At 33.7% G+C, this 14949-nt stretch overlaps 1 protein-coding gene across 6 annotated transcripts in view; it reads right to left on the bottom strand.

Annotated features, from left to right (window-relative positions):
- Positions 1 to 14666, bottom strand: part of LOC110026512 (neutral/alkaline invertase 1, mitochondrial-like) — an 18593-nt gene extending 3927 nt beyond the window's left edge. For all 6 annotated transcript variants that reach the window (XR_002294213.1, XR_002294214.1, XR_002294215.1 and 3 more), the window contains exons 1-2: positions 14009 to 14666; positions 13579 to 13627 (exon numbers count right to left, since the gene is read on the bottom strand). Coding sequence is in view for 1 of the 6 variants with exons in the window: in XM_020727477.1 (XP_020583136.1) it covers positions 13579 to 13627; positions 14009 to 14466 (507 nt within the window). In the remaining 5 variants the exon portion in view is untranslated. The remainder of the gene's footprint in view (positions 1 to 13578; positions 13628 to 14008) is intronic.
- Between the last annotated feature and the right edge of the window lie 283 nt (positions 14667 to 14949).

Here is a 14949-nt window from a genome sequence, read left to right as displayed (position 1 = left end):
CCTTCTTTTTTTTTTTTTTTATGCTTTTGGTTTTACTTTTGAATGAAAATATGATACTAAATAGGACGCAATGGAGAAAAAGGATTCATGTAGCCGACCCCACATAGTGGGATTAAGGCTTTGTTGTTGTTGTTGTTGTTGTTGTTGTTGTGTAAAACTTTTCCAAGAATGTAAACTGAAAGCCGAGCATAATAAAATATTAGCTTTGTGTAAAACTTTTCCAAGCTCAAGTAAAGTGTATTATTGTGTAAAACTTTTCCAAGAAAAAAAAAAATCAGATTTGCTTGGCCCCAAATCCCCAATAATAGACTGTACAATATAAAAATGAGAGAGGAATATGCTTACTCGAATCAAGGAGAATTGTTCCCTAATTGTCCATACTAAAGGGCTATTTGGTAGCATGCTTTTAATAGAATCTATGGCTAGATATAACGAAAATCCAGCCAAATATGGAAAAAAGGGAAGTCAAATCCGTCATTCCGCTAAATCCAATTTTCTTCTCCATTTCAACGTAAATTTGGATTTATTAAATACGATCGGTCGTGGTATTTGATGGATTTAGCTTTAGGAAGAATAATTCACCAGCGAGGCTACTGTTACAGTGCCCCAAAGAGACGAATTCAATGCGATCGCCTCACTGTTCGCCATCGACTTCAAACGGATTGTTCCAGTTCTTCTGAATTTAACATCATCCCTTGCCCCATTTCACTTTTTCTACACATCCTAAAAAAAAATTTTTTTTCTTTCACTATGGAAGAAAGCTTTGCGAGCTCATTTATGAGAGTGGTCTCACAGCGAGAAAAAAAAGTAAAAAAGCTACAAAGGAGAAGTCAATCGGATGAACGCAATCCCTATGAGGGCTTCACATGGGGAGTTTCCAATGGAGAACAAAGACATTGGAGACGAAGTCAAAGAGGGTAAAAAAATAGAGTTTTGAGGAAAAGAAGATATTATAAATTTGGCAGAGTTCCTCGGCGCCACATGGCAGATTCAGGGATGGAAGAAAGAGGAGCCAACCATATTGTGGGATCTCATGCCAGAGCGGCATATGGGAGCCAAGAGGATTCTTGAGGAGATTAAGGTGGAGACATATAAGAAAGTTGAGTAGATTTTTAGGTTCTTACAACGTTTAATTTTTATTCATTATAGAATTTTTAAAAAAAAATGTTATTTTTGACTTTCAAACATATCATACCACAGCAAATTTTCTGATTTAAGTAGTTATGGTGTGAGCATTGTATTTCATATTTAAATTCTTTGCAAATCAATTGTTGTTAAATCTTAAAATAAAATGTCAAACACGACAAACGGATTTTACTAGATTTAATCTTAACTGAACCAAACACTATTCTAGATTAAGTAGCATCTGGATTTGAAAAATCCAGATTTGTAGGATTTACTAAATCATATTTTAATTAGATCTTGGTTGCAGATAAACACCCCCTAAAATAAGCAATAAAAGGACTAAGAATCAGATAACGTAATATGTGGATCCTTCACTTCAGAAAACAAAATAAACCGATTTATAGTAACAAAATTATTATGAAATTTTGTGTTCCTCGAGTTGAACTGAAAATATCAATCAAGCCATTCTTCGAGTTGAGGCCTTCAATGTAATTTGTTCACCATTTGAGGTGTATAGATAAGAGCTAACTCCTAATAATTTCTTTTCCTTGATGAAATTTTATATATATTTCCACATATTTTGTTCTGTCTAGCTAGACAGGATTCTTTTCAATAATAATAGCAGACTCATTATAGCTGTACATTCTCAGTAGTTTTCCTTTTATTTTTTATACATCCTCATTCATCTTGCAACTAAGATTCTAGATTCTCTGAGTAACCTTCTCCAAGATTTCTAGCTTGAAACGATGCTTCCGTGTTGCTACGTGCCATGACATATTACTTTTTGCTTCACTAATCACCAAATTTTCCCAAAGATAAGTGCAGCACCAATTGGTTGGGCTGTGTTCAATAATAGAACAGACCCAATCCACACAAGTAAATATTTTGAACTATCCTCTAGACATCTTTTCAAAAAATAATCCTTTGTTTGAAGCCATTTTTAAGTATACAAGTATTAAGCACAACCTCCATGTTTTCTTCGCATATTATTCACAAAGTGGCCCATCACGCCAATAGGAAAACTAATAGCTGGCTCAGTGTGAGGAAGGCAAATTAATTTTTCAACCAGCCATTGATATTTACACTTATTCACATTACCGTCTGTAGTATGTGGTTGACCCTCTCGATGGGGGACCAAATATGGTTTATGACACTTCCAAATATGGTTTATAACCCTTCCAAAGGTCCCTGGGAATGATGTATAGGCTTTGGTTAGATTCAATTTGATATGGATCTAAGGTTTAAGAAAACAAATTGGTCAGCCTAGGTCAAAACCCAGTCCAACCGTGAGTAGCAATTCCAACTACAAAATTCAATTGAGGAGAACTAGAAGGGTTTCGGGCCTTGAAATCACTTAAAAGTTCTTATAGGGATGAGTCTAAATTCAATTGAGTCAAGAATTGTGATGTTTCTTCGGTATATTTTAAAAGACAAGGCCTGATGAAGCTCTCATATGGTCGAAAATACAATTTTAAGGTTTTAGGCTTTAAAAAAGATATATGGATGAGAGTAAATGACAGGAAACTTTTATATGTCTTATTACAAGGCTATAGTTTGATTCTAACATTTTTTAAGGATGTTCAAGGAGTTTTAGCCTACCAATTGGCTTCTAGAACAAGAGTAGGTCTTAACAAAACTAGGTCTTGTTGAAGAACCGTGGTTGGCAGCTCAAACTAGGATTTGAGTCAAATTTTTAGGCAAATATAATGGTAAATTTCTTTATTTTAAGAAGAGTTGTGTTCATTAGATAAAGAACATAGCAAGAAAAAAATAAGAAAAAAATAAGAAAAAAATAAGAAAAAAATAATATACTCACACACCAAAGTGACTAGTTGGAAGAGAGAAACAACCTTTTATTGTGAGATTGGCTACCAAGCCAATCTCCTTTAATTTTTATGACTCAGAACATCATCACAATAACATCAAGCTTCTTTTTTTTTAATTTCAATAATTAAAATTAAAGGCTTTACGATAATATATATATATATATAAATGATAAAAGAGAGAGGTAAGGTAGTTTTCCAATTATGTGGATGAGGGGTAGTTAAGAATATATAATCACCCATAATCATCCTCCAGAAGAGTTATGATCAGCAACCGTTGATTGAAAAATGATTAATCAATAATTTTAATTATCAATGAGTTATTTCTATAAATTTTGCATTTTTTTTCTTATAAATTTGAAAAATTAAATTTCAAATTAAACAATTTGGGTTTCAAAAATTTAAATACTCAAATTTACCAATACATAATCTTATACAACATATAGTCTTAAACAATAGTTACAAAAAACCCTAGACTCTTTTTGCAGTTTGTTGATTAAGCACAATCTTCTTGCTCTAAGCTTTAATGGTTGGTTGTCCATTTCTTCATGGATTAGTACCTCGCACCACAATAATTCTCCTCCACTAAGAAAAACTCTATTTTGCCAAGTTGATTTAATTTGCACTTGTAGAAAAATTTACCTTCACTTTTTTTTTTTTTTTTTCCATTGAGATGGTGGTGAATTCACTATAAAAAAGCAAGTAGAATGGATGGCAGAGGATTTTTCAAATAAGATACTAAAGGAAAAAAATTATAATCCCTTAATACTCCCATCAAAATTACGTGAATATGATCATAAGAAAATAATTACATTGTGACATAGCCAAAAAGTCTCAAGATTTATAAAATCATTTAACAAAAGTCACCAAACAATTCTTTAACCAAGAATCTTAAAACTTTCGCCTATGCCCTTTTGATGCCTTCAAATATGGTTTAAAACAGTTCCCAAAATTCTTAAAAGTGGTGTATATGTTTTATTTGGTTCAATTTGATGTGAATTTAAGGCAACAAATAAATCAATCTAGGTAAGAACCTTGTTTAATCTGAGAGCAATAATTCCAACTTCACGATACTATTGAGAAGAGATGGAGTTTCCTAGGCCTTAGAATCAATTGGAATTATTATAGAGGAATCTTCAACTTTCCAAGAATTTTAGATTTTTTTGAGAATTTTAAAAAATTCAAAGTCTGATGAAAATCTAGCCAAGCCTAAAATACAAATTTAGAGTTTTAGGCTTTCAAAAATGATTTGGGTTAGAGCAAAAGCCCGAAAATTTTATAGTTTAATTATGGAGTTGTTTTCAAGGATTTTAAAGGGGTTAAGATCACCAATTGGCCTCCTAAACAAGTCTGGGTCATATAGCAAAGGAATCATGGTTGGCAACACCAACTAGGTTTTGAGTGAAATTTATGGAAAAATATTGTGAAAATTTTCTTTTTTTTTTTTTTTTGTGAAGAAATGAGTAGAGAAAAAAAATATAGCAAGAAAGATATAATATGAGATTGACTATCAAACTAAACTCCTTGAATTTTACTCATTCAAAGCATCAACACAACAAGTTTTTTTTTATTTATTGAAACAAGCAAATAAAAGATTTTACAACAAAATATTAAAAAAAAACAAAAAAGGAGGGGGGTGGACAGGCTAAGTGCGAAGATGGGAAAAAGAGTGGTACATTTATAATCACCATTCATGCGAGAAAAATAAATAACAAATAATTTTAATATCAAGTAATTATTTTTTATGAATTTTACATAATTTTTCCCTTGGATATTTGAAACATTAAATTTCAAATTAAAAATTTAAATTCTCAAAATATAAAGATTCAAAATTTAAAATTTATACTTTTCAAAATTATTTGTTATTTATGAACATTACAAATGCATGATCTTATACAGTATATAACCTTAAAACAACAAATATTACACATAAAATAAAAATCCTATAATTCATTTTACCACTTTTTTTATTAAGATCCATTTTCTTCCTACTAGCTTTAATAGTTAGTTCATTTATTCTTACATTGGCATCTTGTGACATCACCATTATCATTATTACATCCAATCTAACTTGAACCTAAGCATTCATTTCCTTTTGAGAAGATCCAAAGTATCTTTTTACTAGAAGGCAAACTTCTTCCCCAGCTGAGTTACTTGCACCTCAAAAAAGTAAATAAGATTGCACAATATTGGAGATAAACCAGACCAGTACGGAAAATAAATATTATTTCTCAAAATAAACATGCAGTTACACGAATACTATGACAAGGAATAAAAAAACAATCACACAGCGCTAACACACAACTAGGGCTGGATTCGAGGTGGATGGAAGGCTGTCGTATGGAGCTGTGGCTGGGGAAAGGAAAGTGGTTAGGGTGGTCTGGCGACAAAGGATGGTGGATGGAGGGCTGGGAGACGAAGGAAAACAGGAATGGGGGACTAGCGACAAGGGGAATAGCAGGTTTGAAGGTTGGAGACAGGGAAACAGTAGGCTAGGAGGGTTCCAAGGCAAGGAAACAGCAAGTTGGAAGGTTTGGCAGCAAGGAAACAGCAGGCGAGGAGGCTCGGCAACAAGGAAACGGTAGGTGGGAAGGTTTGGTGGCATAGAAAGCCAGTAGAAGGGCAGCTGGTGGCACTGGACAGCAGGTAGAAAGGTATGAAGGGGCGGCAACAAGCACAAGAGGGAAGGATACACACCACCAAGAACGAGTTACAATCAAAGTACCTTCTCGCCGTCGGATATGGTCATAGAACTTGAGAAGAGATGCCGGCTGTCCTGATAGAAATCTGAAAGAAAAACTGCCCTAAAACACGACAAATAACATATCTAAAGACCTAGGGTGAAGAAGAGTGGGCCCCACTCCAAGATGAGAGAAACACATGCTTAGAATGACCGGTCGTTCATTTTATTGCCTAGACCAAACAAGTCCTAGGCATTCGAGGCAGATGCCGCGCGACTGGGTCGAGGATGCCCCACATCACTGCCTATCACTAAACACTATTATTTAGCTAAGGATAACTTATAAATTTCTTTCTCAAAATCCCTTGTTAAGAGAATATTATTCTCATAGACAATAAGTATACCCTTCCTTCTAGGAAATGTAGGTTTGGAAGATTATTTGAAGCCATTCAACTTGTTAGCATTAGCTTGTGTAAAAAATCATGGGACGCGTTTCTCCAAATCCTCATTCGAAAATATATTCTCCCCACTCAGCGGATATAATGGCCACTTAAAATTTAATGCAAGTGATAGCAACATTTTAACGATATTCAACTTGGCTATAGAAGAAAATATATTAGGCCTTGTCTATCTTTAACAAATTTTGAAATTTGAACCACCTTAAGCTGATTCAATTGAACTATCATTCATTAGTAACTATGTGATCGAAATAAGGAGAGAAAAAAAGGTGGCTGAGCGAGTGACCACAAATGAATGAGCAGGCTCGACACTGAGAGTGATGACGCACAAATGATATGCGCAGCTATGTGGAAAACAAATCATGAGCTAGACGATGTGTGGAGCAGGGCATGAGCAGGCTCGAGTGAGAGGCGAGTTTCTGCAAGAAAGCTCTCATATAATAGAGGAAGTACGAAACACAAGCAGATGAGTGGGAGTGATGAATTCTACAAGCCGAACACTTGTGGGAGATTCTTGTGGCCCGAGTGTGTGGCTTGGCAAGCAAATAGTAAGAGATCAAGGGATAGAGGATCGTATGAGCTTCGCTCAAACAGACAATTTTCTAGTGAGCTGAACTGAGTGGATTAGCGAGCAAGTTTGCGTGTTGAGGCATGACAGCAACAAGGTGAACATATGAGCAAACAGGTTTCTCAAATAAAGGGAGAGAAATAGGTGATTTTCATAAGACGAGAACAACAAGAAAGGGTTAGAATTTATTACACACACAAACACAAACACGTGCGCGCGCAAGGGTTAGAATTTATTACACACACAAACACAAACACAAACACGTGTGCGCGCGCACTATAAAAATTATAAACATTGAAAATTTTAATTCACAAATTCTAAATAATGTATGAAGACAAATTTTCATAAAAACCATAATCATTAAATTATGAAAAGATGTAATGTATATAAATACATATTAATAGGTTAAGATATAATGCATAAATTATAGATTCATTTAAAATTTTAATGGTATAATGTCAAATATTGCAAGATAAAAATAATACATTGTTAAGAAATAAATTAATGACTCAAAATATTTTAATGATTTATATAATTGAATAAAACAGGGATAACTAAGTTGAATAAAGGGGAATTAAATATTGAAAAAAATAATAATTTGTTAATAAATAAACATTACTTATACATTATTATAGTTGTCAAATTGAAGGAGTAAGAGTGTATGAAATAAAAAAGTGAAAAATCATATTGTCACAAGTCAAGGTGAATACTAATATTTTTTTACAGTAATACTATTGATTCCGCTAAACCGACTGTATTATCTAAATGTGAGCACATATTTTTTTAAAGTAATACTCTTGATTTCCGCTAAACCAATTGTATTAGATAATATTAATACTTATTTAAATATATTAACATTATAAATTACTTATAATTTATTTGCTCTATGAAATGATTTAGGAATATTAAAATGAATGATATGGAATCTCTCAGTATGCATAAATTACACACACTAATTATTAAAAAATATATTGAATAATATAAAAAATGTAAATGAAATTAACTATTTAAAATATTTGTATGTGCATATTGGCTGATGGAGTTCACCTTATAAAATTAGTTGTGGATGCTAGGGTATCTCTGCATGTAATTTGGAAAATTATATTAATATTGAATACCTTAAAATAAACTTTTAAGAAGGTGCTCTTAAGATGAACATAATATATTCAAAAAATATAAATAAGATACGATGTTATACAACATGATAGAATGTTTCAAAATTACTTAAATGAACATCATTTAACAAATAAATTTCCAAATGATTTTATATTGATTTAGCATATTTGAATAGGATGCAGGATATTTTCTATTTTCACCATGTTGTCGTAATTTTAGAGGTACGAGTGTTCATTGAGTTAGTGATAACTCATAATGATTCAAACTAAAAACTTAAAAAAAAATTTGCCAAAAAATTTGTGAAAGAGAATAAAATGCTTGTTGAACATGTAAAATAATTGAGAGAATGGTAATTAAATTTACAATTGGTTTATTTTAAAATAGATTTCAATTTTATTCGTTAGTGGCCTTCTCACTTCATTAAATAATTAGTTAGTGATGGTAATTAAAATTTAAAATTTCTATCAAACAAAATATTCCTGTCCTGGTAATTCTAAGCCCCCAAGGCAAGTCATGACAAAATATTTCTTGATAATCTATTTCATAACATTGAACTAATCTTTTTTCTAGGAGTTGGGCATTAAAATTGTTCATGCCCTTATCTACATTATGTTTGACTATGAAGTTACACTTAGGTCCCCCATCTTGCATTTTTTTTTGTTGGTAGATTAAATAATTTATATGGTCCAATTTTCTCTGCTTGAATCTCTTCTCAAAAAGCTTTCTTCTATTCTGTCATATTGAGAGCTTTATGAATAGATTTAGAAGTCTATATTTTATCAAGGTCAAGGCTGATAAAAAATGCATAATAATGAGGAGATAATCCACTATATGAAACAAAATTACAAAATTACAAAGTGCATGTCTATATATTTTATAACTTTTCTAAATGCAATGAAAAAATAAAGATTTTTACTAGGAACTAGAGTCGAACTGGATTTGTGAACTTGTTCAAATCTTATACATTGCCATCTCCCCTACTGAATCTTGTTTCTACAAGAATAGGGATGTAACTCACTATGACATATAGGCAATGTTGAGATAAGATGTTGTCAAGTTGAATTAGGAATTGAGGGACTGATTTAAGCTCATGTTTGGGCAGCAAAATTTGCTTAAATAGATCAAGATTTGTTTTAAAATGCTCAGTTTGAACCATAGGAGTTTGATTTTGTTGGGAATCAGAAAGAGAAATGTATGTAAGAAGAACTTCCGATAGTACCCTTCTAGCCAAAAGGGATAAAATTGTTATTCTCCAATCACAAGAAAAGTTCTACAACTCCATTTGTCTATTTGTCTTTTTTTTTTTTTTTGGTTGCAGTTTTACTACTCAAAATCTATTATTTTGAGGGAGAAACTTTACATGAGAATATTAGCTGAAACATATAAAGTTGTATTTGTGAGCTTTAGGATCTATTTCATTTTGGTTTTGATGATATACATGCAGAAAAGTACAGCACTGAAATAATATCGGAATGGTGAATACAATTCAAAGTATTGGAGTATCAATGTAGGACTTTGTAGGAAATCTGAAAGTCAAACACTCAAGCATGCATTCTTTTATCAAGCATATAACTGTTAGAACTGTCTGCAGAAACGTTCAAGGATGTGGGTAGTAAACACAAGATAATGAGTAACTTCTTAAAAAGGTCTAATTTCCATCAAGAACTGCAATTTGTTTGAAGTTTCAAAATCTTCTTTTGAATTGTGGGCTTTTTAACACTTCATTTTGTACAGGATTGTGTATAAATCTAGTGTTGAAATTTTTAAAATATAAACTTCTTTCAATTTTTCTTTCATGACAAAGAGCCAAGTGATCATCAATGAAACAAATGAAAAAGAATGAGATGTTTTGTATTATTGAGAGTGATAAGAACCACAAATGTTCTTTCAAAATTGATCGGTTTCACATTGGAAATCTTTCAAGTTTTAACCACTAAATAAGTGGAGTTTTTGGATGTACTTAATGTTTGAATAACCCAACCAATATTGTCACATTATTGCAATTTCTTTATTAGAATTGGGAATTCTTTATTAGAATTGGGAACTGAGATCGAATTTTTACTACTTTGTACACAACACATCTTCCTAATTAGTTTCCTTTCGAGATATCCACTGGCATTCAGGAGTGAACGCCCTGAGCACATTTAAGCACTACCAATAATCCTCCTAGATTTGAAGTCCTGCAATTTGAATTTAGAAGCTTGCTAACAAAAAAAGAGATGGAAATTTAGATCTGGAATAGGAAGCACTAAATTAAGTGTGTGGTCCTTTGAAATAATAATGCAACCTATTCTAACCAACATAGAGAGAAATCCATCTACAATTTTTATAGCATGTTGTACTTAGCTTGGACAATTTAAGTGAACGTGGCGTCTCTCATCATGTGACCAAAAACCTCCGAGTAAAGAATACATGAGATGTGGGGCAGAATTATTTACCTAGTTGGCCCCTATCCTATTGACCAGAGCAATGGATCATCAGATTAGGATTAGGCCTAGGGATGGATAAAAAACTACCTTCAAAACTAGAGATGAGTTGTATTAGTGGAAAGTCATGCCATTTGGACTATCAAATACATCTAGCACTTTCATGAGGCTGATGAATCAAGTGTTCAGGGCTTATATTGGAAAATCTGTAGTTGTGTAATTTGATAACATCCTAGTCTACAATTCATCTGAGGAGAAGCATTTGCAGCATGTCAGGATGATCTTTGAGGTTCCTCGATTAGAGAAGCTACATGTCCACCTTAAGAAGTGTTACTTCATAACATCACAGGTATGTTTTTTTGGATTATATTGTATCCAGTGTAGGCATTAGATGGACCCTATGAAGAAAGATGCTATTGAGAGTTGGACACCCCCCACACAGTCTTTTACAAAATTGAGGCAATTTTTAGGACTGACACCCATTTATAGGAAATTCCTCAGAAGCTTCAATATCATTATAGCTCTCCTAATAGAGTTCTTAAAAGAAGAGAAATTTAAATGGACAAAGGCGACTTAGTCCAACTTCAACATCCAGAATAAGAATGTGAATCTCAGACCCCATTGTTGGCACTACCAGATTCCACTTAGTTATTTGAGATTGAATGTGATGCTTCTAATGTGGGGATTGGAGCAGTGTTTGAACCAGGGAGGACATCTCATAGCCCTCTTCAATGAGGTAGATGCCTTGAGACGTCACCACTTACTGATCACCTCCATGTAGGCTAGAGTTGTGGGATTCAAGTTGGTGAAGGAGCTATACGAGGTAGATGAGGCTTTATGGAGATTTGGGATCAGTGTCAGAAGAGGCATACAAGATACTACCACAGATCTGATGGTCACCTGCTCCATTATAATAGGGTTTGTTCCCAAATTATAATTAAGAGAGTCAATCACATAAGAGAGTAGTCATGGGGGATTAGTCGTTCATTTTGGCAGAGAAAAGACCTTCTCACTTGTGAGGATATATTTCTTTGGTCTAGACTGATGAGGGATGTAGAGAGGTATGTCACTTGGCAAAAACCAGAAGGCAGAATACATAACTACACATCATTATCAATACCATAGGCTCCATGGTTGGGTGTTAGTATGAATTTTGTTGTGGACCTTCCTAAGACACTTTGAAATAATAATTCAACGATGGTAGTTGTTAACATGTTTTTAAACAAGACATTGAATGAATCATATGTAGCAGACTTGTTTTTCAAAGAGATAGTGAGACTGCATGGGATACCAAGGCCATTACTTATGATAGGAATGTCAAGTTCCTTAACCACTTTTGGAGAACATTATGGGAGAAGCTTGGCATTAAGCTTCAATTTAGCTTAACAGTTCACCCACAAACAGATTGTCAGACATAGGTGATGAACAGGAGTTTGGGGAATCTTCTGAGATGCTTTATAAGGAAAAATATCAAGCACTAGGATCTGATTCTAGCCTAAGCTGAATTTGCTTACAATAGGTCCACGAGTCAGACTACATATTTCTGCCACAGAGGTTAGTGTCGATGTTGAGGCTAGAGTAGATTTAGAGGCTACATGAGAAGATGGATAGAAATCAACAAGCAGAACCACAAGTACCAGGAGCAAGCTAAGAAAATCAGGAAGAATGTTACTTTTTAGAAGGAAGATCTAGTGTGGATAGTACTGAAGAAAAAAATTTTCCGATGTGATCTTTTGAGAAACTAAAAATCAGAGAAAATGGACCTTTCAGAATCGTCAATAGGTTGAATGACAATACTTACAAAATTGACTTACCGAGAGATTACAACATTCTGCTACCTTCAATGTGACGGACCTAACTCCATACTAAGAGAAGACAAAAGCTTCGAAGCATGAGGTTGAAGCTCCCCCAACCCTAGAAGATTGACACAAGGACTCTTAATTACCTGAAACAGTTCAGTCCAAGGTTATTGAAGGTCGGACCTCTAGTCTTGGGAATGCCGCCTCTTTTTAAGAGAGGCCTCACTCCTGGTTATCTGGGAATATATATTTGTTTTTGCTAGAATTTTAGGTTCAATTTTTTTTTTGTGATTTGCTTTGGGACAGCTGTCTGCATCTCCTTCTCCCTCTAAGAGTTATATCCTAGGGTTCTAAATAATGATATGGCTTTATCTTCCTCTCCATGGTGGCGTTTATATTTCTTATACCTTTCCTTCATGATTTCCAATAATGCTCCTACATCCCCTTCATTGTTGGTCTGCTTTTGCTGCATAGAAAACAAGAAACTTGATGTTTTCTGCACCAAACCTGCCGCCGCCACCAGGAATAGCAGCTGTTTTGCTGTCCTCCACTTCCAACTTGCTAGCCGCCTCCTTGCCATCACCCCGGATGTCCAAACCCTAACAAGTACCACCTACACCCTAATCCCTAGTATTCCAAGTACTCTTTGCTTTCAGTTTGTTATATTTTCAATTTCTAACTTCTATAAAATTACTAATGGTTGTGTTGTGTTTCTTCTCACATTATTTCTATATTAATTCTGGTATGAACATGTCCTCTCTTTTTTTTGGTTGTTTATAGTAAGAATACTCTAGAAATTACTTTTATGAGGTAAGGACAAATTTATAATTGTATTAGAGGTAGGGGCACATAAAAAAAATCTTTTGTAATATATCAAGTTGTTTCTTATTGACTGGACTTGGATTATTAGTTGTACTCTCCACAATTATGCTTGGACATTAGCATACCTTCTGTTCTAGAATAAAAAAAACACCACAATCATAGAAGCCACTTAGATAGTGTTTAAAGTCAAAGGAATGAGATCAAACTTAACTGAAGTCACACAAATGACAGAAGCAGAAATGTGCCAAGACAAAGGCAGACAACATTGATGTGGCTTCAAAAGCAAGAGGTGATGGTCATTGAACTCGACAGAATATCTTCTAAAAAGTAACACTTTGAAAACTTTGAAATAGAGTCAGTGATCTTGTAGTTCTTAGTTGTTCCTTGTTGTATAATTTCGCCCAAGCTGCAATACGGATGAAGGATTCATGCCTGCCGCTTTGTTACCCATGCATAATTTAAGAGAGAACAATCTCATTCGCTTAACCCTAAAAATAGAAAACATATTGCATAATAAAGGGGGAGGAGAATATTCTCACTGCCTGAATTAAAGAGAGTAATTACCTAAATCCCTATACAAAAAAAGAAAATAAATTAACTAAAAATCAGGAAACATGGAACCCATTTTCTATATTCTTGGAAATCGAATAACTAAATAATTACAGAATTTCACATATCAGACATGGAGATTATTTTTAGAAAAATTCTGAATTGTAGCTATCTACAAGGCGGTGTTGTTGGAAGCAAATAAAGAAAAATACCTGCCAAAGTAGTGTAGGCCATGATCCTCCATTATGGTATGACCAAGGTCTGCATGAACACAAAACTACTCAGTTATAAATATACAGGGAACCAGAATCCTACCACTGCTAGATTGTAACAAGGCATCTAAATTGAATTATATCCCAGAATTTTATCCACAGAGTTTTTGAAAAAATATGGGGAATTGTCCAAGCAACAGTTCTAAATTTCTAATTTAGAAAACAGCATTTAACAGCTACTAATATCTGAATAATCAGGAATCATGTCAGCTTTGTGCTATCAAATAAATAATAGAGATAACACCAGGTCAGTGCTGCTAAGGTCTAAATAATGAGAAAATGTCGGAGCAAGGTGCTTGCAGATAGCCACACAAAGAAATAAGATGTTCAAACGTGAAAACTAAGATATTCGGTCTAAAAATAAACTTACGTATTCTTTGGGTCACTGCCCGTTATAATACGCCATTCTTCATATTCTAAGGCAGGATAACATATCTTGAGAGGCATATTTGAAATAAGATCATCCCATTTGTCTTCAAATAGATTGAGAATGCCATTTGCCTGTTTTGGAGTAGCAAGAGAAGAAACTATGGCCCAAAGATTTCCAAGGGAGAAAAACCTGAAATCCATGTGTGCAGGCTGCAGATTGCCAATGAGGTAACCCCCTCTTTCAGGGATCCAATCAACCAGCCAAGAAGGAATTTGATCGGGATAGATATTGAACTTATTAGTAGCATCATACGAATATTCTTCTGTCTTGTAACGGTATATCTCATTGATCTTTTTCATGTCAACCCAATAATACTCTCTAATATGGAATGACAGGGCACTAAGCCTGCTATTAATAGCATGCACAAGTTTCTTGGATCCGTCATTGATGGTAATCATTTCTCGAGCACACCGCAAAGCTGAATAGAACAAAGCCTTTGGAAAAGAATTTGTTATATAGATAGGATCTCAAATAAGGATACAATATAAATCCAAGTATAATGCACACAAGCAAAGCATGTAACAAATTGCATCATTATATTTATGCTGTCATAGGTTAAGCCATTCGCATTACAATGAATAGAATAACATCTTAAATTAGTTTTGCATCTTAATTGATACAAAATAAAATGTAGTAAAAGGAAGCATATAATAAGGAAAAAGAATGAATCTGTACGTACCACACAATTTTCATTTTAAAATTGGGAACTGAAAATATGAATGCTTGTATTATTATTATTCACTCAAGATTGGAGTTGAACATCTCACCTCAGCCTTTGTAATGTGAGAACAATACTCCATGAGCTACTAGCGCTTATTGGTTTTAGTGATTACTAACATATATGTTTTGGGTTTTATGTGCTGGGTTAAACTGACACAAAG

This window comes from Phalaenopsis equestris, unplaced genomic scaffold (genome assembly GCF_001263595.1).
Source record: "Phalaenopsis equestris unplaced genomic scaffold, ASM126359v1 Scaffold000374, whole genome shotgun sequence".
Classification (NCBI taxonomy): domain Eukaryota; kingdom Viridiplantae; phylum Streptophyta; class Magnoliopsida; order Asparagales; family Orchidaceae; genus Phalaenopsis; species Phalaenopsis equestris.
This window is presented reverse-complemented; position numbering and strand designations above follow the sequence as displayed.